Genomic DNA, 27,427 nt, shown 5'->3' with positions numbered 1-27,427 from the left:
AATTAGTTCTATGTGTTATTCTTGGAAGTGTGAGCACAGGGACAGTTATAATCAGTATTTTATTTCCCTACAAGCCTCCAAAAGAGCTAGGCAGAAAATTTAGCATTTTTCGCTTAAAATAATTATGCTAACATAAATGTTACACAGACATGTCACTTTTCAATTACGTTTTTAATGTCTGAAGTGGTAAATATTAGCAGATATACCTGCCAAAATAAAAGTTATTTGAGGCCCTTACTAATTTGTGTGATGAGGTACTGAGATTACAAAAATGAAAATATTCAATTAGAAAACATTTTTGTAAAGAGGGAGAAAAGAGCACATTCATAAATACTATAAGGACATTAAAACACATTAAGATATCTAGAATTACCTAAAGAAAAATAAAAGTAATCTAAAAACTCTACTGAGGGACATGTGAACCTAATAGGACAAACAATATTCTTATAATATTCAATATTGAAAAGGCAATTTCTCTATATGAACCATGTACTGTCCTATGTATCTATGTATCCTGTATTATAATCAGAGTACTAATGGAATCTGTATGTGAAGGAAGATTAATTCTACAGTTTATCTGTTAGAGTCCGGAATTATGAAGGAGGTAAGAGAGTATGTGTTGGGAAGTAATACTTGACGTATTAGGTATGAAACTTTGTATTAGTTATAAAACAAATATTTTAAATACACATTCAAACAATAAAAAGCAACAATAATTAAATCAGTGAAAGTAGCTGAATAGACAAAATAGAGCTGAATGGTCTTGTAAATATCAAACATAAAAATTATTATCTAGTGGAAGTTACATTTTAGATCAATGAGGAAGAGTAGGAATTATTTTATAAATGGTATTATGACAACCAGATAATGCTGACAGAAAATGTTGACTCTTTACTTCACTACTTTAATGTAACTATCAACTGCATTAAAGACTGATATAAAAATGAAATCATAAAAATATCAGGAGAAAACATGAGTATTTTTATAACCCTGCACAGGGAAAATTCTATGCATTATGCCTAAGGCAGAAATAGAAGAGAAACAGATTTGACTACATAAGAATGGTCATAATGCAATAATAAATTAATCATAAAAATATTTGCAATGTAATAAGAATGATTCCTAATATGAGCTACTGCAAAGTTATATAGACATGAACACCCAAAAGAAAATGTGTAAAGGGTGTAAACAGGTAGTTAACTATACAAGAACCACAAACAGCCAATTAACATATTGGAACATGCTCTCACTAAAAATTTTAAAATGCGAAGAATACACTTTTGGCTATCAATGAAAAATATTAAAGACCAATAATTCTGTTACTGAGTGTATGAAAGAAGAGTGTCATGCACTACTGGTGGCAGTGTAAACTGTAACAGCTTTGGTGAAGGGCAGTTTGACAATGTAGCACAAAATTTTAAATCTACATATTCAGTGTCCCACAAAGAAATTACACATTTAGAAATTTTAGTGGAAAGACAAAGTACATAAAACATATATAGACATATGTAGCAGCCTATGCTGTATGTGCACAGATAAACAGTGATGGAGCATTCTCCTTTTAATAAAACACTATACAGCAGGAGACAGGTAGATGGATACATACTTTCTTGGAAACACACTTTCTTGGAAACACATCTTCATTTATTATAAAGTTTTTATGACATTTTGTTATGTGTGTATGTGCATATGCACAGAAAGATGCCCACAGGCATGAACACAAAAATGTTAACAGTCCCTAACTATGGATTTATAGATGAATTTGGGTGGATTACTTTTGTCTTATTATCTAAGTTTTTTTATATACATATCACCTGATAGATTGTGTGGCATGTGGCAGGCACTCAATAAATGGATGGGCATGAACATCTGATTATAATATGCAGATTCATCCACTGTCAGTTTTTAAAATAAAGCATTATATAGTGGTATTACAGTCTTATTTAATAGAAAATAGTAGTAAGATTTCAATCCAAACTAGTACACTTATTCTTGAGGTCCCCAGAGTGTCCCTGAGTATCTGGCGTTTTAGGGGCTAGTATCTTTAGATAAAAAGGAGTCTTTGAAGGAAGCCAGTGTTCTTCATCTATTGTTTCCCAGCTCCAATTCCACCCTTCTGTCCACTGCTGTGTGTGCTGGGACTGAGACTCTGCAAACTACCCTTCCCTGACCCCTCTGACTGCTGCATATTAGGTTCTGCTAGCAGGAAGTACTAAAAGGAAGTTGGAAGGAAGATGAAACAAGATCTAGTTCATCTCTGATAATGAGTCCTATCAGCTTTGTAATAATAGCAGTGGATGCCAGCTTTCAACTACTTAGGAATTTCTAGAACTGTCATTACTGTACCCCTCAGAATTACCATGAGCAGGTAGGTGGTGAGCCTCCTCAAGAGTCTGAGCACTAATGCCATGATGACCCTTTTTGAGACTTTAAGGCTCTGGTAACCCCAACTTTTTCTGATTTGTTTTCCTACCTTTAGGACTAGTAGCTTCATCCTACATTTGTGATCCCTGGGTTACTCTCTAATGCCTCTGTACTCACATCTCCTCTGTTGAACTATGTGTGTCAGCTTTCCTGATTGGACACATGCTGGTAGTGGTGCCCTCTGCAGAGCAGACACAGTAAACTTATCGACTGCAGGATCAAGATAGAGAGACGTAAATGCTGAAGGCTAATCTATTAAGGTTAGCATTTGGGAGACGTCTGAATGTTAAAAGGATGTTGATACTGAAAGATGTCCGTTATCAGCAAAGGTCTGCTGGGGTAGCTCTGTCTAGTGAAACTTCCTATGATAATGGAGATGTTCTAAAATGTTGTCCAATATAGTAGTCAATAGTCACATGTGGCTATGAGAATTTGAAATATAGCTAGTAGTACTAATTAACGGAATGTTTAATCTTATTTAAATTTAAATGGCTAATGGCAACTGTATTAGTGCAGGTCTAGGGTAACCAGAAGACTGCACCTCTAAGTTGCCAGATATTTTAACATGTGCTAGGATTACAAAAAAGAGAGATACAATCTCCTATAACAGCTCAGTCCAGCAGTGGAAGACAGACATGTAAAACAAACCACTTTAAAAGATTATTCTGCCAGCAGTGTGAAGATGAATTCAGGGGCAAGAACGAAGAGTGCTACTCATGGACAAATCTAACAGTCAAATTAAGAGATGAGGGACCTGATCAGCCATAGTACTGAGGAGTATAAAAAAAATCTGACTTCTTGACACTTGGTAATCAATGGGAAATAAAAGCAGAATTGAGAATAATTCTTCATTTCGGGATTATTACATCATTTCATCAAGGAAGTATAAGACAATCAGATTTGGGAAAATGTGATGAGTTCAGATGTGCAAAGTCAAAAGTGTCTGTGAAACATCCAGGTGTATGTGCAGAAAAGACAACTGCAAATATGTATTGGTCTAGAACTCACATGGGTATGGTTAGAAAACAATGACTTGAGAATCATGGAGGCAGAATAAGATGACGAACTAACAGATACAACCAGAAAAAGTGAAAAGCGTGAGAAAGGTGCCAAGTACCAAACCTTGAGCAAAACCTTAAGAAAGAAAGAAAAAAAAAAAAAAACTCTAAACTGTGTTATGTTGTAACACCCATTTTATAGATGAAGAAACTGAGGGGCAGATAAGTTAAATCACTCATTCAAGGTCAACACACAGCAAATAAATAGCAGAGCCAGAATCTGAATCCAGGCATTTTGTTTCCAGAGCCTGCACTCTTAACCAATCAAAAGAGAATTCCAGTAGGGACTGAAAATACTTTCATGCAGCTTTGGCTAGAGCACAAGTCAAAAATGAGCATGCTCTATGGCTGAGGGAACATTAGCAATCTGAAGCCCCCTCCCCTTTCACGTAATATAAAGTACTGCAAAAAAGCAAATTCCTCCACCCTACTTTAGCTAGACTCAATCAGCGTCACAGTAGGGCCACAAGCAAATCTTTAAATTGAAAAAGCAACTATCTCAACTCCAGCTTTCACATTAAAATCCCTTTAATACACATAAGCTCTGGACACTTTAAAGAAAAAAAAAAAGCTCCTCATATGCTTTTGATGCACAACTAGGATTAGGAATACTACTCTAGGTCAGTGCAGTGGCTCGCACCTGTAATCCCAGGGGTCTGGGAGGCGGAGGTGAGAGGACCACTTGAGCCCAGAAGCTTGGGACTAGCTAGCCTGGACAATATAGTGTGACCTCATCTCTACAAAAAATTAAAAAATTAGCCAAGTATGGTGGGTTGCACCTGTCGTCCCAGAGGCTAAACTGGGAGAACTGTTTGAGTCAGAGTCAGAGGTTGCAGTGAGCAGAGACTATACATTGCACTCCAGCCTGAGCAACAGAGTGAGGCCCTGTCTCAAACAATTAAAAATATACACAAAAACCCCACAAAACAACAACAACAAAAGAATACTGGTCTAGTTCTAGATTACTGAAAAAATAAGAGAGCCACAAACATGTTGTATGAGGTTTAAGGTGAAAAAGTGAGCTGTCTGGATTCCTTCTGTAGAAGAGCAAACACACTCCCCAAATAGTGGACATATGTTTAAATGTATAAGCTCATTTTATGGTATATTCTGATTCTATTTTCTTCATATTGGGTTATCAATGTTTAACCCTTTATTACATGCTGGCTAACAAATAATTACCTGTAAATTTATAGATGGGAGGCACAAAGTTGAAAGAAGGATCATACCTAACATTTCCAGTTTTCTTGATTAGGCAAAGAAAGATCATCCAGTGTTAAGAGAAGCTGGCATTGAATGGGAGAGGCTGAAGATGGTAGTGAAAGTCTGAAATACCCATTGAGAACTGTATATGGAATGAATAAAGATATTTGAAATTTTGGTGTGCATGTGTGTGGTTTCTTTTTATTCTATTATTATCAGTGCTACACTATTTCATTATTTTTTATTTTAAGTCACTCCTACAAAGCTAATTAGAAAATGAAGAAACTACAGGTTGGAAAGTACAAGGGGAAGACAGAGGGAAAGAATATGTAAAATAGATAAAACTTAATTTTTGTAAAAACAATGACCCTCTCCCTCTTCCACTATCACCTCACCCTCCAAAAAACCCACCACCATTTAGGTGTATATGCTGCATAAGGTTATCCAAACATGGAAAAGTATGTGGCTACAGTGGTACCACTCTAGGCTGGGAGTGGTACGGGAGATGAAAATGGGACGTGTGATAAGTAAGAATCAAAACACTAGCAAAATAGAAACATATCCATGGTATAACTGCAGGTGAAACTGATGAAATAAACAAGACCAGGAGTAAATATGGAAATAAAAATTTGTCCAATTAAAAATAATGAGCTGATTAGATGAATGCATTATAAGCAATTTCTAACTGGGATTGCTAAACTTTTAATATAGTTTTTAGAAAAAGTAAAATAAAGCATATCTAAGAATGGAACCACAGATATTTGCACTATATCTTGAGGCTAAAGAGAAGACGTTAACAATCATACTCTTGTTTCTGGAAAGCAGGTATATAAACTGGGCTGTCACATACCATTTTAGACTACATTGTCCCCCAAATTCATACACTGAAGCCTTAACCCCCTAACATGACTGTGTTTGGAGAAAGGGCCCTTAAAGAGGTAATTAAGGATAACTGAGGTCATAAGGATGGGGCTCAAATCCAATGTCACTGGGGTCCTTATAAGAATTGGAAGAGGCCGGGCGCGGTGGCTCAAGCCTGTAATTCTAGCACTTTGGGAGGCCGAGGCGGGTGGATCACGAGGTCAAGAGATCAAGACCATCCTGGTCAACATGGTGAAACCCCGTCTCTACTAATACAAAAAATTAGCTGGGCACAGTGGCGCATGCCTGTAGTCCCAGCTATTCAGGAGGCTGAGGCAGGAGAATTGCCTGAACCCAGGAGGCGGAGGTTGCGGTGAGCCGAGATCGCGCCATTGCACTCTAGCCTGGGTAACAAGAGTGAAAATCCATCTCAAAAAAAAAAAAAAAAAAAGAATTGGAAGAAAGGCCAGGGATGCAGCACACAGAGAAAAGGCTAGGTGAGAACATAGAGAGAATGTGGTGGTCTGCAGGCCAATGAGAGAGGCCTTAGGGGAAAAGAAATCCACCAACAGCTTGATGTTAGACTTCCAGCTTTCAGAACTAGAAGACAAATTTCTGTTGTTTAAGCCATCAAGCCTATGTTATTTTGTTATGGCATCTCTTAGCAGACTCATACATATATTTTGGATGAAGTTATCATGGGCACGACAAATGGTATTTAACATATTTACAATGTAAATTAAAAAAAATAAAAAATCACACGAGAGTACTCACATTCACCGTCCACCTCCACTTCCCCAAGCATCCACATTTTTGTTCCCCGAGAGAATGACAGGAACCAGAGGCATAACTCAACAAGTTTAAATCATAAAATAAACTGAACTTTTGGACAATCAGATACCTACCTTATTCTCAGTTAAATGTAAAACTAAGCAAAAAAAAAGAAAAAAAAGAAAAGAAAATTTAGATGCTTCCTTGAAATTTCAAGTGAGGGAAACACAAAAAAAGCTTCCAACAAACAACAGATCGCAAGTGAAAGACAATTAAACAGCATTAATTTACGGTGCACAAGTGCTATCAATAGTTTCATTTAGTGAAGTGGCTCTCAAACTTTAGTAAACGTCAAAATTATCTGAAGGACTTGTTATAATACAGGTTATTTGAAAAGTTTCTGAACTGGCAGCTCTAAGGTGGGACTAAAAAATTTTCACTTTGGGCTGGGCACAGTGACTCACGCCTATAATCCCAGAACTTTGGGAGGCCAAGGGGGCAGATCACCAGAGTTCGAAACCAGCCCTGACCAACATGAATAAACTGCATCTCTACTAAAAATACAAAAATTAGCTGGGCATAGCGACGTGCACCTGTAGGCCCAGCCACTCGGGAGGCAGATGCAGGAGAATCGCTTGAACCTGGGAGGTGGGAGTTGCATGAGCCAAGATCGAGCCATTGCACTCCAGCATGGCGACAGAGTGAGACTCCATCTCAAAAAAAAAAAGAAGAAAAGAAAAAAAGAAAAAATTCAATTCTAACATGTTCCCAGCTGCTGAAGCTGCCTGCTGATCTGGAGAATACACTTGGAGAACTACTAATTTAGTGTATGGTCACTGTTGTAACGTAATGGATGTGAAATGTATTAGAGGGGTCCTTACACGTTCACTCACGCCCACTGGTCTCCTGAGATGTCTGAAGTTCTATCTATATGAATTCTACTCTGAATTATTTCAAAATGTTATGTTTGGGGGTAGGAAGGAGTGCCATAGTAACCAAAATAAGAGTCATTTAAATCAAAGTGAAATCTGCTATGGACAAGAGTTCTATGAGGTTCCAATTCTGAAGTTATTAGCTATGAGTTATATTTAACATGGTAAATTATATAAAGAAATTTCAGATACAACATATCAGAATCTCTGGAGCATAGCTAAAGCAATGTTAAGAAGGAAATTTGTAGCACTAAATGGCCATATCAAAAAGCTGGAAAGATCTCAACAACCTAACATCCCAACTAAAATAACTAGAAAACTAAGGGCCAACAAGCTCCAAAGCTAGAAGGCAAGAAATAAGCAGTATCAGAGCTGAACTGAAGGAGACAGAGACACAAAAAAGACCCTTCAAAACAATCAAGGAATCCAGAAGCTAATTTTTTGGAAAAAAAATCTAGCTAGACACTAGCTAGGCAAATGAAGAAAAGAGAGAAGATTCCAATAAACACAATCAGAAATTATAAGCGGGATGTCACCACTGACCCCACAGAAATACAAACAACCATCAGATTATATTATGACCACATCTATTCACATAAATCTAGAAGAAATGGAAACATACCTGGACATGTACGCCTCCCAAGGCTGAACCAGGAAGAAACCAAATCCCTGAACAGACAAATAATGAGCTCTGAAACTGAGGCAGTAATAATAGCCTACCAACCAAGAAAAGTTCAGTACCAGGCGGATTCACAGATGAAATCCACCAGAGGTACAAAGAAGAGTTAGTTGAAATCATTGCTCCTGAAACTATATTTCAAAAAATTAAAAAGGACTCTCCCCTAACTCATTCTATGAGGCCAGCATCAGCCTGATTCCAAAACCTGGCAGACATACAGCAACAATGACAACAACAAAAACTTCAGGCCAATATCCCTGATGAACATCAATGCAAAAATTCTCAACAAAAGACTGGCAAATGGAATATAGCAACACATCAAAAAGCTTATCCACCACGATCAAGTAGGCTTCATTCCTAGGATGCAGGGTTGGTTCAACATATAAAAATCAATAAATGTGATTCATCACATAAACAAGCTAAAGACAAAAACCACACTATCTCAATAGATGCAGAAAAGGCCTTCAATAAAATTCAACGTTACTTCATGTTAAAACCTCTCAATAAACTAGATATTAAATGAACACACTGCAAAATAATAAGAGCCACCTATTACAAACCCTCAGCCAATATCATGCTGAATGGGCAAAAGCTGGAAGTATTCCACTTGAAAACCTGTATAAGACAAGGTTGTCCTCTCTCACCACTTCTATTCACCATAGTACTAGAAGTTCCAACCAGAGCAATCAGGCAAGAGAAAGAAATAAAGATATTCAAATAAGAAGAAAGAAAACAAACTATCTTTGTTTGAAGATGACATGATCCTCTACCTAGAAAATCCCATTTTCTCAGCTCAAAAGCTTCTTAAGATGATAAGCAACTTGAGCAAAGTCTCAGGATACAAAATCAACGTGCAAAAATTGCTAGCATTCCTATATACCAAAAACAGGCAAACCAAGAGGCAAATCACAAATGAACTCCTATTCTCAACTGCCATAAAAAGAATAAAATACCTAGAAATACAGCAAATAAGGGAAGTGAAGGAGCTCTTCAAAGAGAACTACAAACCACTGCTCAAGGAAATCAGAGAGGACACAAACAAACGGAAAAAAATTTCATGCTCACGGATAGGAAGAATCAGTATCTTGAAAATGTCCATACTACCCAAAGCAATTTATAGATTCTGTGCTATTCCCATTAAACTACCATTGACGTTCTTCACATAATTAGAAAAGACTGTTTAAAAATTCATATGAAACAAAAAACAAAAAACCCTGAATAGCCAAGGCAATCCTAAGCAAATAGAACAAAGCTGGAGGCATCATACTACCCAACTTCAAATGACAGTACAAGGCAATAGTAACCAAAACAGCACAGTGCTGTTACTAGAACAGACACATAGACCAATGGAACAGAACTTAAAACTCAGAAATAAGCCTGCACACCTATAGCCATTTGATCTTCTACAACTTGACAAAAACAAGCAATGGGAAAAATATTCCCTATTTAATAAATGGCGCTAGGAGAACTGGCTAGCCATATGCAGAAAATTGAAACTGGACACTTTCCTTACACCATATAAAAAATTCAAGATGGATTAAAGATTTAAATGTAAAACTCAAAACTATAAAAACCCTAGAAGAAACCGTAGGTAATACCATTCAGGACATAGGAATGGGCAAAATTTCATGACGAAGATATCAAAAGCAATGGCAACAAAAGCAAAAATTTACACATGGGATCTGATTGAACTAAGGAACTTCTGTATAGCAAAACAAATAACAGAGTAAAGAGACAACCTACAGAATGGGAGAAAATGTTTATCTGTGCATGTGACAAAGGTCTTGTATCCAGCATCTATAAGGAACTTAACCATATTGACAAGAAGAAAAAAAAAAACCAACCCCATTAAAAAGTGGGCAAAGGACATGAACAGATACTTCTCAAAAGAAGACATACATGTGGCCTACAAGCATATGACAAAAAGCTCTGTATCACTGATCATTAGAGAAATACAAATCAAAATCACAGAGACACCACCTCACACCATTAAAAATGGCTATTATTAAAAAGTCAAGAAACAACAGATGTTAGCAAGTTTGTGGCGAAAAAGAAACACTTTTACACTGTTGGTGGAAGTGTAAATTAATTCAAGCACTGTGAAAGACTGTGATGATTCCTCAAAGACCTAAAGCCAGAAATACCATTTGACCCAGCAAACCCATAACTGGATGTATGCTCAAAGGAATGTAAACTGTTTTGTTACATGCATGTGTATGTTCATTGAAGCACGATTCACAATAGCAAAGACATGGAATCTAACCTAAATGCCTGTCAATGATACACTGGATAAAGAAAACGTACACATACACCATGGAATACTATGCAATCATAAAGAAATGAAATTATGTCCTTTGCAGAGACACGGATGAGCTGGAGGCCATTATCCTGAGCAAACTAACACAGGAACAGAAAACCAGATACTGCATGTTCTCATAAGTGGTGGCTAAATGATTAGAGCATATGGCCTCAATGGTGGGGGGAACACTACAAACTGGTGTCTGGCAGAGGGTGGGGGTTGGGAGGAGGAAGTGGATCAGTTAGAATAGCTAGTGGATGCTGGGATTAATACCTAGGTGATCGGTTGATCTGTGCAACAAACCACCATGACACACATTTACCTATGTAAGAAACCTGCACAGCCTGCACATGTACCCCTGAACTTAAAAGTTGGAAATTTTTTTAAAAAAAGAAATTTCAGTGATCTAAATCTGACAATTACATTAAAAACCAATATTAAGTTGCTTCTGTAGGTATAGAAAAAAATACCTTAAATAAATTATTTCAAATTCATTACTAGGAATGAACAGCCTGGTTTTTAAGTATATAGTAAATACAATAATAATACTTACCTTCAGGGCAAGAGTGACACAATTCTCTGGATGTGTCTTTGAAAGAAATAATTTCCATATGGTGTTTGAGCATTTTGTGTCTCAGCAGTCAGTTATACACACAAATACAAACAACTTTACAACACTGTGGTAGAATAACATAAAATATTAAGGATACTTTACAAAAGCTGTGATAACATATATGAAGTTTCTAAACTTTTAACAGGACTGGAAAAACCAATGCAGAATTCTGCTCAGTAGACAACTTAAAATTTAAACCCAAACATATTTTGATAGGTACAATATGCAAAATCTAACTTTACAAAAAGAATAGTACCAATTCCTTGTCATTAATATCTTACTAGAACATTGACACCTTTACAAAGAGCATCACACAATAGCATAATATTTTTTCTTACTCCTCCATCCAGGATCTTTTCTAAGAGGCACTTACAAAGAACACTAATTTTGGCAACACTGTATCAAACATACACATAGTATAATAGTCTATTTTACTATGCTCACAAAGCATCATTTATAAAAAAATTTTTATGAATTCAAAAAATAGGTTGTTAGTAACATGATTAAAGTATGGATTTTGATTTTCATTCACAATATTAATTCATTAATCTTAAACAGTAAGTTTCATCTACAAAATGTTCTATAGGTTTTTTCATTTTGAAAAGGAATAAAGGCAGTTAAGATGCTCGTAACTTCTAGTTAAACAATATCAATTTTGTTTCACAGTATTAATTAGTAGAGAACATTTTCAACTAAAGTGATACACAATATACAAAAATAGAATGACATGTATTGCAAAACATTGCCCTCCATTATGAAGAATATACATGTGTGTATGTGTATATATGTGCATATATAAATATTTCTTTTAAGTTTTACAATAGCCCTTATTCAAGTACTTTGGGATTCTCTTGAAATAATCACCTTGCTATATATTTTAAGTGCATTTAAAAAGATTAATCTAAGAAAAGGTTAAAAGTTTCAGTGTAGTTTGACTTAAAAATCAACCACTTACTTGAGTAAAAACCTGATTGAATTCAAAACAGGTTCAGGTGCCATACTAAGTTCAAGAACTTTGTTAAAAATATAGATAAATTTAAGTGTCAAATACTTAAAAATTTTCCAATCTGCTACCATTAGAGCAGAATTAAAAGACTATTAATCTATTCACTGCCCAATCTTAATCCCCAAACAAAATTCATTTATATATTATTACTAAATGATACACTAATATACAATATACCTGCTTACAAACACATAGGTAGCCATAAATAAAACTTTATTCTTTATTTCATTTACAAGCTACCAAATATTATGTATTGTACACAGTGCTGAACACTTAAATGGCTGTAGTCATGGAAGGATCCAGACTGAATGGAAAGCTGTTGAGAAAGAAAAGATAAAAGCAATGTAATACTGTAACAGGAAGGTGGCAAAAGCATAGTTTTGCCATAATAAAATCAATTAGATTTGTGATTATACATCAGTTCCGGTTAAAACAAAGTCTGAGCGCCATGCGATTCTCAGCTTTATTGTTTGCAGTCTGACTAAAGTCTGTATAATCATTTTGTCTTTTGCAGTTATTAAAATAAAAAAAGTTAAAAACTATAGCAGCAACAAGCAAACCCTGTGACAGGAAGGCAAGGGTTAAGAACTAACAAGAGTTTATACAGTGTGTTTAGGGAAAGTGTGCAGTTTATCTTCCATCAGCAGGAGTTCGACTGAGGGACAACATGATTCGGGCAAATCGCTCACAGAGTTCATGCGTGGAATACGAAGGTAACTTCGGTGGCTCATGGAAACTCTTAATCTCCATAGAACAATCAAGCAGTTTTGGCAAAAAGTCTGTCAGCTTTTCTTGGAGGTGTGCTGCAAATAGAAACAATTTAACTAAAGATAGAAATTATCACATGATCATTCTCAACATGATTTATTAATATTGACTTGCCATAATAGGTAAGATAATTGCCATTTTGGGGAGACAAATGCAATGCACACAGCTTAGCTCAGCAATACGGAAAAAGAGTAATAATGTGCATGTGAAAATATTAAACATAATACTTATATTTAATATAAAAAATGGCAAGAATAACATCTAATTCTAACCGTGTTTAATCTCAACAACTTAGTTGCATACTACCATTGTTTAAACTTACATTCCATTTCTTGACCAAGATAGGAACACCATCGATTTCTCATATCTTCCACAGCTAGTATATCCTTCTCTTCCATTTCATCCACCAGTAATAATGGCAAAAATGGGACAATAAACTCATTCATGATAATCAGACCATTGTTTACTTCTCGATCCTCTCCAGATTCAAAGAGTTCTGCGGCTTGCTCATTTAATTTCTTAATGCAATGAAAAAAACAAAAGACTAGGTTTTTGTTTCGTTTTTAAATATCTGTTAAATATTAATATGGAAGACAACACAAATATGTTCACAAACTATTAGAACAAATGGTATTTAGAGAAAACAATCTCAACCTATTCTAGAACTGAAAACCTCTCTTTAGAAAAACCTATGCATATGACAACAAAAGAAACAAAAGCAAACAGTGGTGGAGAAAACACTGTTTTTCATTCATGTTTGGCTTACATTATGTCAATCATCATGATATGGGCCATTTTTTTCTTCTCTAGAGATTAATTTCCCCCAATTATAAAATTTTACAAGCAATCAAAATAGTTTTATCAATAAAGAAATGCAGACTCCATATTAATTTCTGAAAAACGAATCTCTATAAATGTCAACTGAATATACACTACTATATTCCTTAATATAAAAATAGAAAGGTAATCAATTCACTTATTCCTTCAAAAAATTCCTACAGAGTACATATCATGTGCCAGAATTTTTCCAGATGCAGGAGCACGCAAGTGATTTAATACAGAAAACTCTCATGATGCTTAAAATTTGGTACAGGGATTTGCAAACTTTTTCTGTGAAGAGCCAGACAGGGACTATTTTAGGCTTTGAAGGCCACATAGTTTCTGTTGCAACTACTCAACTCTGCCATTATAGTAAAAGGCAACAATACATAATATACAAATGAATGCAAATGGCTATATTTCAATAAAACTTATCTATAAAAACAAGTGGTAGATGGAGCACAAGCCATAGTGTGCTGATCACTGATCTAGCAGAAGAGAGAAATCCATGTAATAAGAAATATATGAGATAAATATATGATAAATTTGACTTTTAAAGCTGAATTTCAAATACAAAAGTTATATATTTAGGTTTACACCACATAATTCTTGTGCAATTTATTTTGGTTTTGGAAAGAGGCTTGGCTATAAGTCCACCTTGGCCATGAATCAATTACCCAATTGAGATGGTTAGGCTTTCTGTCCCCACCCAAATCTTATCTTGAATTGTAATCCCCAGGTGTTGAGGAAGAGACCTGGTGGGAGGTAATCAGGTCGTGGGGGCAGTTTCCCCCATGCTGTTCTTGTGACAAGGAGTGAGCCTCACGAGATCTCATAGTATTATAAGCATCTGGCATTTCCCCTGCTTGCACTTTTCTCTCTCCTGCTGCCATGTGAAGAAGGTCTTTGCTTCCCCTTCACCTTTCTCCATGAGTCCTGAGGCCTCCCCAGCCATGTGGAACTGTGAGTCAATTAAACCTCTTTCGTTTATAAATTACCCCAACTTGTGTAGTATCTTTAGAGCAGTATGAGAATGGACTAATACACCAATCTTGAACAAAATAGCTAAATCTCTTGTTTTCACTTTCTTTGCATTAATAATAGGGTATTATTTTATCTTCCATCCATAGGGTTTAAAAGAATAAAATGAGGTAAGTCTTCAAGTATCTACTATAATTTTTGGAAGTATGCATTAAAAGATATATAAAATTTAGTAAGTTTAATGTTAAATTCACTGAATCAAAGAATGTCCTAGAAATATCTTAAATATAACATGTTCAAAGCCAACCTTGTTCCTATTAGATTACCCAATACTAAATGAAAACCCAGAAAGTTTGGCAGCTTTGATTCTTCCATTTCCTTCTTCCCACTCACCCAACAGCTATGACATGCCCTCATTTCATTTCCTTCACTATCATACCCACTGTACTACCTGAGTTGAGGCCCTCACCCTCCATCCCTTGACTTTCCCCTCTAAGGTTCCTGACTTTAATCTACTTCTTTCTTATCCATCCTCTAGTATGCTATTATTATTATCAGAATTATTTTCTGAAAACCTCATCATGCCAAACTTACACTGGTGCAAATTCATTTGAATGTCCTATAAGTTTCTTTATCATCTGACATCAACAAGTATTGTCAGTTTCATTACTTCTACCTAACCCCACTTCCTCATAACCTGGCTAGCCACAATGAATTTATCTCGATTTTTCTGTTATGTACTGGAATATGCTCCCTTCTCTATCATTAATAAAACTCCTATTTATCCATCAAAATCCAGATCAGGGTTTATCTTCTCTCTTAAGGTTCTTCCCAAATATTTCAGGCATATCATTTTGCATATTTCTTATAATGGCAATTATTCCAGAACATGACAATCATTTCTGTATGTTTCCTACCAGACTGAGTTTTCTGAGGACAGGAAGTGCATCTGACTCATGTTTGTATCCCTCAGAACCTGACACTCTGTAAATATGTAATATGAAAAAACTTGAAAGGAACATTAATTTTGATGAGGTTTCATTTAAATTCCTATGAAAAATAAATAACCAAGTGTGGCTGGGTTATTAACAAAAAATGATGAGAAATATTATACCGTTTTTTTTAAATTGCATTTTAGGTTTTGGGGTACATGTGAAAAACATGCAAGATTGTTGCCTAGGTGCATACGTGGCATTGTGATTTGCTGCCTTCCTCCCCTTCACCTATATGTGGCATTTCTCCCCATGCTATCTCTCCCCAACTCCCCACCCCCCGCTGTCCCCCCCCCACTGTCCCCCAACAGACCCCAGTGTATAGTGCTCCCCTCCCTGTGTCCATGTGTTCCCATTGTTCAACACCCATCTATGAGTGAGAACATGCGATGTTTGATTTTGTGTTCTTGTGTCAGTTTGCTGAGAATGATGGTTTCCAGGTTCATCCATATCCCTACAAAGGATGCGAACTCATCGTTTTTGATGGCTGCATAATATTCCATGGTGTATATGTGCCACATTTTTCCTGTCCAGTCTATCATCGATGGGCATTTGGGTTGGTTCCAGGTCTTTGCTATTTTTGAATGTTTCAGAGGAACCATCAAGTGTTTGTTGTATTTATGTTTAAAATCAGCTATACTATTCTTATGTCTCAAAATGCAATTTTTAAGTTAAATAGAAATTACTCTCATACATTCCATGCATATTCTTATAGACTTACATAAAGCTTTTTTTAAGGCTGATGTATGCACCCATTTCTCTCCCACCAAAAAATGCAGTGGTAGTGGGATGAAGAAATCTAAATATATGAATGTAAACAAATTGATGCTATTTTAAGAACATTTCTCATTTATCACCTACAGGACTTGGGATTTATGAAGAGAAAAAAATAAAGTACTGAGTGTACTTTGCTATCTGAAGGGAACAGAACCAGTTTATAGACATCACCATATGCTTATCCCATCAGAATTTATGGAGTCAGTCACTTATATATTAGTCTGGAAAATTTGCCCAATGTAAAACAAAATGATAAGATCATACTATATGCATTCAACTTACTAGTAAACATTCTCTCCTATAATGTGATATCAATTCTTCATCATGTCCTCTGTATAAGCCTTTAGACAAGAGTTCTTTGTTATTCTGATAAGCACAGATGAGGAACAGCAAGGAATCTATATAACTTAAAAATTAAAAAGAAACATACAGCATTAGTATTTCACCTTTGTAGAAACGAAGTCAGCTACAATTATAAAACATTTTAAGTATAAGCTTAAGTTTTGATTACCTACTTTATAATAAAAAATATCATCTGATGCAATGTATGCCTGAGAGCACCTTTTTAGCAACAGCAACATCTGAAACCAGGAGACAGTTGTATCTTAAAAGTACAAAATAAAATAGGAGCTACAAATTAAGCAAAAAACTTGGAAAAGAGGCAATAACTGATAAATTCAGGTAGTTCTGTCTTCCTTGGTATTTATTTTCCTGATGTCTTCCATTTAAACTCAAAATTGAAGCTAATGTGAAAGCCAGCAACCTACTTGTTTAACACATTGTCACAGTTGTATGAAGTAAAAACTCAGGTTACTTTGTTTTATGATCACAGACATCATTTAGTTTGTTCAATGACTACTTAGACAGGTTCTTTTCTATGTGCAGACAGGTGTAGTTACTGAGAAAAAGGTAAAAAAAAATAATAATAAGAATATCTAAAGGAGATAGAGGAAGTGGAAAAATGAAAGCCTGCTTCTAAATCTGGGAAACCTAGTGGAATAAAGCAAAAACAAAAAGCCCCCAAACATAAAAAAGCTGATGGAGTTAGGCCTATGTGTTATATTAAGTCTAGATATTATGAAGTTCAAATTAGGTTTTAAAAAGGGAAGAAAAGGGGCCAGGCATGGTGGCTCATGCCTGTAATCCCAACACTTTGGGAGGTGGTGTGAGAGGATTAGCTGAGGCTAGGAGTTCAAGACCAGCCTGGCCAACATAGTGAGAGTCTCGTCTCTACAAAAACATTTAAAAAAATTAGCTGGGCCTCGCAGTACATGCCTGTAGTACCAGCTACTTGGGAGGCTGAGGTGGGGAGGACTTCTTGAACTGAGAAGTTAGTGGCTGTATTAAGCTATGATCACACCACTGCACTCCAGCCTTGGCAGCAGAGCAAGACCCGACTCAAAAATACAAAACAAAACAAAAATGGAAGAGAAAAATATTTAATAAAGAATTACTTTTACCTCCAAACTAATTATCCTTCTAATATGTTAGATTAATATGGAAAATGTAAAATTTAAAAAATAAAATATTGTAAAGAAACAATTTTAAACTCTAGACTCTCCTGCCAATAATTACTTAATTCATGTACTTAGATACAAAATGAATCCATTTCACACCCCAAATGTTAAATGTAAGATTATTCAAAAATTAATGTATACATTCATGGCAAACCAAATTATACACCTGAAGGTGTCATGATAAATAAGTTTATTTTAAACATTTTTTGAAAATGGCTTTCTAAGAATTTGTTTTTGAGATTAATTTGGGTATAACATTTTATTTTGAAACAGTATTAGGTTAATTAAACATATTCTCAGCTAAAGATTTTATTTACGAAAAACAAAGGAAATTACAATATTAAATATTGTGTTACAACATTAAGTTGTAGTAGTTTGTTCATCAATAAGTAACTAGAACATCTATCTTTTCCTTTATAGCTAAGGGGTTTCCTGTTAAGAACATCTCTTCTGAACGACATTCACATCTGGCTTTCTAGACCTGAGTCACCTCTTTGAGAACTGCTCTGAAACCAAAACGTGTTCCAATTTTCTACTGATGTATGCAAAATGTTCCATATTTTATCAAACTTTAAAGTGGTTACGAATGTATATTCAAATAAATTCAGAATTAAGATTTAGAAATCTAATTATTATATTCTTATATAAGACAAAATAAGATCATGTAGCATGGTACACTCTATCTTCCACTTGTGCTACTATAAAATTATGGTTCTTGCAACCATGATTTCACTTCACTATTCACAGAACTGACAAGGGTCCATAAGTAAGCACTTCATTCAAGGCTTTAAATGTTTACATATTAATTAAAAACAATTTTGACTGAACCTTTTGGCAATATGTTACACACAGCTAGCTATAACAACTGCTGTATTTAAAGTGATAAAGCCAATATTTCTTTAAAAGATATTCCATAAGTAATATCTGTCATCATTATTAATTTTCTAGTTAATCCTTCTAATTTGATAAGCATTTACTATACTAGAATATTAGCTTTGTGAGTAAGTATGTAATTGAAAAGTGACAAGCAAATTATAAAATTTAAACATATTTCCAAGTTATATCTTAAATTCCCTTAAACTATGTTAACTGGGAACAACTAATATAGAAGCTATCTAGATAGGTACAAAGTGACAGTGTCATCTTTTTAATTCTTACTGAGATAAATGAATACATTTTATATTTACATGATTTCATTAAATTATACAAGAACACAGAGGTCTCTATTTTAATTTTTTCTTCCTAGTTAGCTGTGTGAACTTGACAAAGTTACCACATCTCTGTGAAGTCTGATTTCTTTATCTGTAACACTGAAATGCCTTTTTTCATCTTACGCTATTGAATTATATAATCATATTAATATTTCTCATATCAGCACAAATCTTATAAATCTTAATAGTACATTTGAATATTCCTATTAAAGAAATAAAATCTTGGGCTGGGCGCAGTGGCTCACGCCTGTAAATCCCAGCACTTTGGGAGGCCGAGGCGGGTGGATCACGAGGTCAAGAGATTGAGACCATCCTGGTCAACATGGTGAAACCCTGTCTCTACTAAAAATACAAAAAATTAGCTGGGCATGGTGGCGCATGCCTGTAATCCCAGCTACTCAGGAGGCTGAGGCAGGAGAATTGCCTGAACCCAGGAGGCGGAGGTTGCAGTGAGCCAAGATCGCGCCATTGCACTCCAGCCTGGGTAACGAGAGCGAAACTCCGTCAAATAAAAAAGAAAAAAAAAAAGAAAAAAAAAAAAGAAAGAAAATCTTGACTGACACAACTCATAAAATGAAGGTATCGATCAAAGTAAGTTTTCTACATCAATGACCAAAGTGAAATCATCTTATGAATAGCATAATGACTAGGACTTTAAATAATTTGTACTTAAGATAAATTATTAAGTAAAATGTTACTTTTTCCTTTTGTGTGGTAACTTTAAAAATTTTGGTAACTATTAATATAAAAATGAAGTATTGTCCTTTAGAATAGTACTATCCAATAGAAATTTCTGTGATTATGGAAATGTTCTGTGCTGGCCAAAAATAGAGGCCATTAGCTGCATATGGCTACTGAACTACCAAAATGTGGCTGGTGCAACTTTTAGTTTTAAGTTTCAGTTAGGTTTTGTCATGAGGTCAGTGGCCACTACGTTGGACTGTATAGCTCCGTAATTAAATGTTGATCTTTGTTTCATTTTTTGAAAAAGCAGCAGCGTCATTACCTAAGTGAGAGCATCTTAAACTTCATTTAAAAAAACAAGGGAAAGGAAAAATATCCCTTTTACTCGGCTGCAATATACATTACATTGAAAATAAAACATTTTCTCAAAAAACAATCATAGTCAAGTTAATGTTAATATGAATTAAAAAATATGTGGAGAAGTACATGCAAACTAGTAAATAATCTGAAATGTAAGCAAAATGTATCCTTTCTTCTTAATAATTAACAATTAAAATAATAGTATAATTAAGTAAAAATTCCTTTAAGACTATCTTTAATTTAAATAAAAATTAATTAAAATTTGTTTAAGGTCATAGTACTCAGAAATTTTCTACAGCTACACATTTTACACTATCTGGAAGTTCACAAAGATAGACTGCAAACACTATCTCTGATTTGATATCAAGAGCAGACTCAGCTTTAAGCGTATTTGAGACCTGATGAAAACAGACACTAATGCCAACCTAAAGATTTATTTTTAAATGGAAAATATATTTTATGTGGGGTATATGGGAAGCCTCTATATTAACTTTGCAATTTTTCTGTAAATCTAAAACTGATCTAAAATAAAACATTTATTAAAAATACAGAGTGTGAGTAAAATCTTTTTCATGGAGGAGGTCATATCTGAATAGAATTAGGTGCAAAAATTATGCTTTTTTCATATTTGTCCACTTTGCCTTACCTTTCTCTTTGAAAATTTTCTAGCCCAATTATGAGATACATAGTTGTTTCCCTGAATTTCCTATAATCCTGATGCCACTCCTGTAGGAGAAAGAAAATATTAAAAATATTCAGAGTAAGATTTAAAAACTACTATGAAACTGTTAAAAAAGTAGCACACTGCTTTGCTACTATTTGAAATAACAGAAACAAAGAGTTCAAAATTAAGATACACTAGACCTAAAACAAGATTTTACTTTCTGGCACACAAGATTATTTATATTTATTAATATAACATTAAATCTAAAAATTGTTAGACACTGGTATGGAATTAAACAATTAATACTTTACTAGCAGATTACAGAAATATACAGGCAGGATAATCAATCAGGTCATCTCTCAAAAATTCATCAGTATAAAATCACATTATTGAAATATTATTGTATCTACATCAATTGACAGTAGGAAGTAAATGAAATTATTACACTGAGTATGAATCAAAGCTTGAACACATACTTGATACATAATTTTAAGAAACAAAAAAAAAGTTATGATTATTTAACCTTTTAACTTTGGAAATTTGTGGTAAAATTGGATTAAGTAGGTATATAAATAGTTTATTTACATGAGATATGGTAGAAGAACAGCTGCAGTTCACATTTCAATGTCCCTACCCCCATCAAAAAAAAAAAAAAACTATAGGACATGTAATAGAACTAAATAATTCTAAGGTGATACACTGTAACTCTTGAAGAGAACGAAGTCAAGATTTTCTTAACTTACTTTATAATAATTGACTCAAGAAAAATAACTGAAATTCAATATAGGATAAATCAAAAAGAGAATACTGATAACAAAAATGTTAAGGCTTTTATATAAACATTATAAACAAAAATAAGAAACACAGACAAGTTATTAGCCAACCATATTCTCCTTGAATATACATTTTTTTTTGGAGACAGGGTCTCACTTTCTTGCCCAGTCTGCAGTACAGTGGCATGATCCCGGCTCACTGCAGCCTCAACCTTCTGGGCTCTAGCAATCCTCCTACTTCTATCTCCCAAGTAGCTGGGATTACAGATAGAAGCTCCCAGTTCCAGTTAATTTTTAATGTGTTTTGTATAGACAGGGTCTTGCTTTGTTGGTCAGGCTGGCCTCAATTGCTGGCCTCAAGCAATTCCCTGTGCCTTGATCTCCCAAAGTGCTGGGATTATAAGGATAAGCCACCACATCCGGTCTTAATTTTAATTTTCAAGACATAATTTTCATGCTATTAGTAGATCTTAATAACAAATAAAGGTAAAATTTGTCCTGCAAGTATAAAGTTAGCTTTTCTGGAGAAGGTATTGAAACTGTCATTCCTTGTTGTCATTAGAATTGCCTTGGAAGTTTTGAGTAGGCAAACTTCCTCTGTAAAAGGCCAGAAAGTAAATGTTTTACACTCTGAAAGCCTCATTTTCTTCAGCTACTCAACTCTAACTGCAGTGTGAAAGCATCCACAGACAATATGTATACAAATGGCCATGTTCCAATAAAACTTCCTTTCTAAAAACAAGCTGGTCTGTAGGCTATGGTTTGCTGAACCCTGAACTTAAGGCAAGACAAAGAAATGAGGAATACGCAGAATCTTAAAAACAAGTGATTTAAATACTTGTATGATTTAATGGCCCTGCAGTTAGAATATGAGGTTTGTGAATAAAAATATGCTGAGTCCAATCCATTGAAGTAAAGTGAAGGAAGCGTTGCAGAATCAAGTCACAATTAAAAATCAAGTTCCATGAATATGAATCCTAGGGACCAGGGTAGAGATATCAATCAATTTGAAGGGTACAGATTTGGAGTCATCATAAGCTAAAAGATGACTTGATTTGCTCCTCATGGTCAAGAGAAAACAGACTTTAAGTATCTCTGGCTCCAGATGACATATGCTGGTCAAAAATGTGGTCAATGAGTGCCTCTTAATAAATGAATGCCTTTGGGCTTCTACCTATGTTGACTTCTAAAGAGCTTTACATAGGAGGCTTTCACAAATGAAATGAATATTTGCATATGGAATGAAGAAGAAATCAAATTTTATTTCGCAGAATCATTTATTAAAAAGTCTTTCCACTGTTCACTAATTTGCTTAACAGAGATGGGAGGTAGACAGGGATCTTTGCATTTCCATAACATTTTTCATTCAGCTTATCAAGCTCCATAAAACATCTGGCTAGAATTTTCATATGGCCTGTACTGAATTTATAAAGCATTTGGGGAAAAGTAATACCTATATATTAATAATATCAAGTTTTCCAAATATGTATGCCTATTTATTTCTTTATTAACGTCTCCCAATTAAGTTTTATAATTTTCCCCACAGAAGTCATGTGCACCTTTTGTTAAATTTATTTCCATATATGCCACAGTTTTAGATACTATTGTCAATGGTCTCACTTTTATATATTTCATTTTCTATTTTTTTTTTTTTACTGGCATAAGGGAATAAAACTGATATTCAATAAAATATAAACCTTGTGTCAATTTTATTCAATAAAATTGAATTGACACAGCTTGTATGTTGCAAAGCTCTTTTACTAGTTCTAATAAATCATCCGTAGAATTTATTTGAATTTCAAGGTAAAAAAAACTACAAATAATATCTTTTTTTCTCCTTTTCCAATGTCTTACTTTTCACTTATTTTTGTTCCCTTGTTTTTGATAACAAAAATTTTAAGCTTTCAATGCTCACAATTCTATATATTTGCTGAAGTTTTATTGTTTTTGTTTTTAGAGACAATCTTCAGTGAATTAAGGTAGTTACCTTATATGCCAAGTTAGCTAAGGTTTTCATCAATAATGAGTGTTTTCTCTATCTTTACTCTTTATGTGGCGAACTAATTGTTTGAGGGAAATCTAAAGTACCATTTAAGTTCGTAAATGGAACCAAATATTAAGCAAAGGCACCCAAGAAAAAAACTTAAAATTTACTAGACTTATACATTTAAAAAAGATAATGTATAAGGTTAAATTTTAAAATTTGACGAAATACTAGGTGTATGAATTCATCAATTAAAATAAAGAATATTTTAAAGCCAAAGTTGACAAAAATAATTTTGTGCACAAAAAAATCCCACAAGCACAGGTACAAATACCTATGTAAGTGCTCTCTCACCCAACACTGTATCGTAATGACAAAAATGTATGGCATATAATGACTAAAATGAATCTCTAACTTCCTCAAAATATATCTGATAAATCAAAGTGAAAGAAAAATATACCCCACCTTCAGCGTAGTACAACAGTTAAGAATGTAGGTTCCGTTAGCCAAGCTGTAAACTTGCAGCTGTGAAAACGTTAGGCAGGTTACACTTCACTGCTCTATGCCTTATTTTCTCATGTGTCAAATGAGAATAAGACACTACCCACCTCACAGTGTTACTGTCTGAATTAAATCAGTTAATATATGCAAAGGGCTTAGAAAAATGCCTGGCATATGCAGGCTCTTGATAAATATTACTTGTTAATATTATGTAACAGCAATTTCTAAGTTGATTTCAAAATTAATAATGTATTTGTTACTTTGTGTTTAAGCTAGAAAGGTTCATTTAAAAAGTAGTTGAGAACTAGTATTGAAATAGAAAACCAAAAATCTTCCTTTTTTGATTTTAAGCTTTTTGGCCTACATGCTATCTCACTTATAAAAGTATTAATTACTTGAGCATTGACTTGGAAACTTAATTTTTTACTCATCATTCATAAAAATTCAACTTCAGTTGTGCTGAAATAAAAGGAGTATCAGTGAATTACAGAACCTCTAGATCTGTAGTTTAACATCTAAAAGAGCACATTACCTCATATTCCTCCAAGTTTACTTCTTCAGGTTTTATCATTTCCAATTTGGCTTGTGCAACTTTCATTATGTTGTGACACCTTTAAAAAAAATACGATAAATTTATAAATATATGTGTATATATATGTATTTACAAAAGCAAAATCCATAAACAATGAGCAAAAACAGCAATACCTTTTTATAGAAACAAATCCTAAATAAACTTAAGTGAAAACATTTTTGGGACCAATGTTGGAGAATTAACAAGAAGACAGGAGCAATAATTCTAATTCAAATTTACTGTGTTGTATTGATACATGGCTTTGGCTTTTAAATTACATTCTAATAACACAGTTTCCATCGGGAAAAAAATGAAACTTTTTAAAAACAATGTGCATCTACTAAGCAAGCTCAAGAGACACTGTATCTTCTTTTTCCCCCATATGATATTATTTATCCTGAAATGCTAGAGTCAAAAATGTGCCTATAATCTCAGGTAAAAATGGAAATATTCCAGTGGATTTTATGATCAGAATCATTGATAAAGAAATTCCCACAAAATACATTTAACCACATGCGCCTAACTCTGTCTTTCAAGCACAAGTCAGGTTATCAAAACAGACTGACTATAGTCAGATAATTGCAAAGGATTGAAAAGTCAATGTGATTACTCCATTAATACCTTCTCCAAATTAAACAGTGTAGATCCAACAGAACACAATACACTGATAGCACAGATAACGAGGGTCACAACAACCCTATTTCTGAACTCTCTGCAGTCATGTGCATCAAAATAAATGATGTTCATATTGCTACTAATACAAATAGTAGTGGCCAACATTCATTGAGCATTCAACCATCTATCAGATATTATTTAAAACTATTTACTTGTATTACGCACAGAACCCATTTCACAGCACATACATAAAGCAGGACTTGATTCCAGAAAATTTGCTTCCCCTCATATTCTTCTTTGCTACATACTTTAATGCAGTATTTTAGAGACATTCATAAAAGAATAATCATTTATTTGAGAATTAAAATATAATTACAATGAACTTCAAGATAGCACAAATGTTTTTATAAACAAAAATAACTTGCAATACCCTGAAATTTCATATGGGTCTTAAAATTACTTTCTAGTGTCATTCATTCTAATTAAATTGTGATTTTTAACATAAGTTTTATAGAACTTTCTATAAAGAAATATTCAGAAAGTCCTATAAAACTATTCAGAAAAATATTCAGAAAGTCCTAAAAAATTCTCTAATAAGGGTGATTTTGCTTCAGGAGTTATTTGGCAATACCTGGAGATATTCTGATATGACACAATTTGGAAGCTGCTACTGTCATCTAACAAACAGAGATGAGAGATATTATTAAATATCCTACAATCATAGGATAGCCCCAACAACAAAGAATTATCTAATTTAAACTGACTATAGTACAGAGGTTGAGAAGCCCATTTTTTGTCTCTAAAATATTGTGTAATAAGTGCAGTGACTGATTCACAATTAAAATTTATTAAAATGATCTAAATTATTTTCAGTTCAAACTTCAAAAGGCCATAACAGTTGCCTTTTTTGAGGCATTAAGTGAGTTCAAATTTTGTCATGCATTTTTTAAAAAAATGTGCCCATGCATGTGTTAAATAAATACTCAAAAAATTATGCTGGGAATCCTCAGGTAAAAAAAGAACAATTTGAGCAAATAAATTTTATATTTTCAAATTACCTTTCATCAAAACTCAAGTTTCTATCTCCAAATTGTTCTAGCAATGTTTTCTCAATAATTTTCTTTGGTGCCTGGTTCTGGATAAAGTAGACCACTACATGATGTAAACGATAATCAGTTTCTGGTGGGGTGTCTTCTTGGGCCAACTTAACCAACCTCGCATATTCCAACTTAATTGCCTAGAAAACGCAAGAAAATGACAATTTTGGTTAATTATTTAAATACGTAAAATCCTTCAACATCACAAGTTTAATTCTTCTTGCATTCAAACCGTTTCTTTTTTGGCTTTTCAAGTATTACAAACAAAGCAGTGCATCTAAAAACACAGTCCCATATTCCATTGTCTCAAATAATTTTCTGTGTAACTGACCACAAACGCCTTCTTTTTTTTTTTTTTTTTTTGAGACGGAGTCTCACACTGGAGTACAGTGATGTGATGTTGGCTCACTTCAACCTCTACCTCCAGGATTCCAGCAATTCTCCCACCTCAGCCTCTCAAGTAGCTGGGATTACAGGTGCTCGCCACCAAGCTCAGCTAATTTTTTGTATTTTTAGTAGAGATGAGGTTTCACTATGTTAGCCAGGCTGGTCTCAAACTTGTGACCTAGTGATCTGCCCGCCTCGGCCTCCCAAACTGCTGGGATTACAGGCCAGAGCCACCTTGCCCAGCCACAAAGGTCCTTCTTTATCCCTTCACTATATAAACGTTTGTTTTGTTTCCACACATGAAAGTGGTAAAATCGTCTGTCTAAACTTACAATGTGAGTAATTTTGTACAACTTATCAGAGCCCAGTCAGTCTAGTCACAGACATCATAAGATGAAGATGGTAAGTTTTCCCATTCTGTTTTACCTTTCTAAGCATCAGTTTTGAATACCAAACTTCTAGGGTTGATATATAGCTCCCAACCAAACTCAAATCTGAAAGAAAATGGCTCTTAAACGCATGGTTATATTACTGCAATTAACTTTTAGCTGAATAGCCCACAAATAAGGAATGCAACATCAAGCCCTGGGATTACAATTATCACAAAAAGAAGTACTTATTACTTCAACGGTATGTATATTTTATTAATGTAAGAATAATAATGATTATATATTATCACTTATTACCTTGAGGTTTAAACTTAGTTTTTCTTTATAAGCAAAAATATTTCATAATATACAAATAATAATGGGAAATAACAAACACTAATGTTTTTACACATAAGCAAAATTTTAAAAAATATTTGATCATATAGAAACATCTACAGACTTACACATCAAATATTGCCAGGTACAAGAGTCTCATATGATTAAGATAAAGC

General features: G+C 34.2%; 1 protein-coding gene across 2 annotated transcripts in view; it reads right to left on the bottom strand.

Moving 5' to 3' along the window:
- Positions 1-12,042: 12,042 nt before the first annotated feature.
- Positions 12,043-27,427, bottom strand: part of USP25 (ubiquitin specific peptidase 25) — a 138,126-nt gene continuing 122,741 nt past the window's right edge. For both annotated transcript variants that reach the window (XM_021671977.2, XM_021671980.2), the window contains 6 exons: positions 26,122-26,300; positions 24,410-24,488; positions 20,602-20,681; positions 16,466-16,589; positions 12,937-13,132; positions 12,043-12,649 (listed from right to left, as the gene is read on the bottom strand). In XM_021671977.2, coding sequence (XP_021527652.1) covers positions 12,477-12,649; positions 12,937-13,132; positions 16,466-16,589; positions 20,602-20,681; positions 24,410-24,488; positions 26,122-26,300 — 831 coding nt within the window. In that variant the 3' untranslated portion in view covers positions 12,043-12,476. The remainder of the gene's footprint in view (positions 12,650-12,936; positions 13,133-16,465; positions 16,590-20,601; positions 20,682-24,409; positions 24,489-26,121; positions 26,301-27,427) is intronic.

Source organism: Aotus nancymaae, unplaced genomic scaffold (assembly GCF_030222135.1).
Source record: "Aotus nancymaae isolate 86718 unplaced genomic scaffold, 86718_ANA_hifiasm-v0.15.2.pri h1tg000022l_1, whole genome shotgun sequence".
Lineage (NCBI taxonomy): Eukaryota > Metazoa > Chordata > Mammalia > Primates > Aotidae > Aotus > Aotus nancymaae.
The sequence above is the reverse complement of the archived record's forward strand: the minus strand, read 5'-3'. Positions and strand labels throughout refer to the sequence as shown.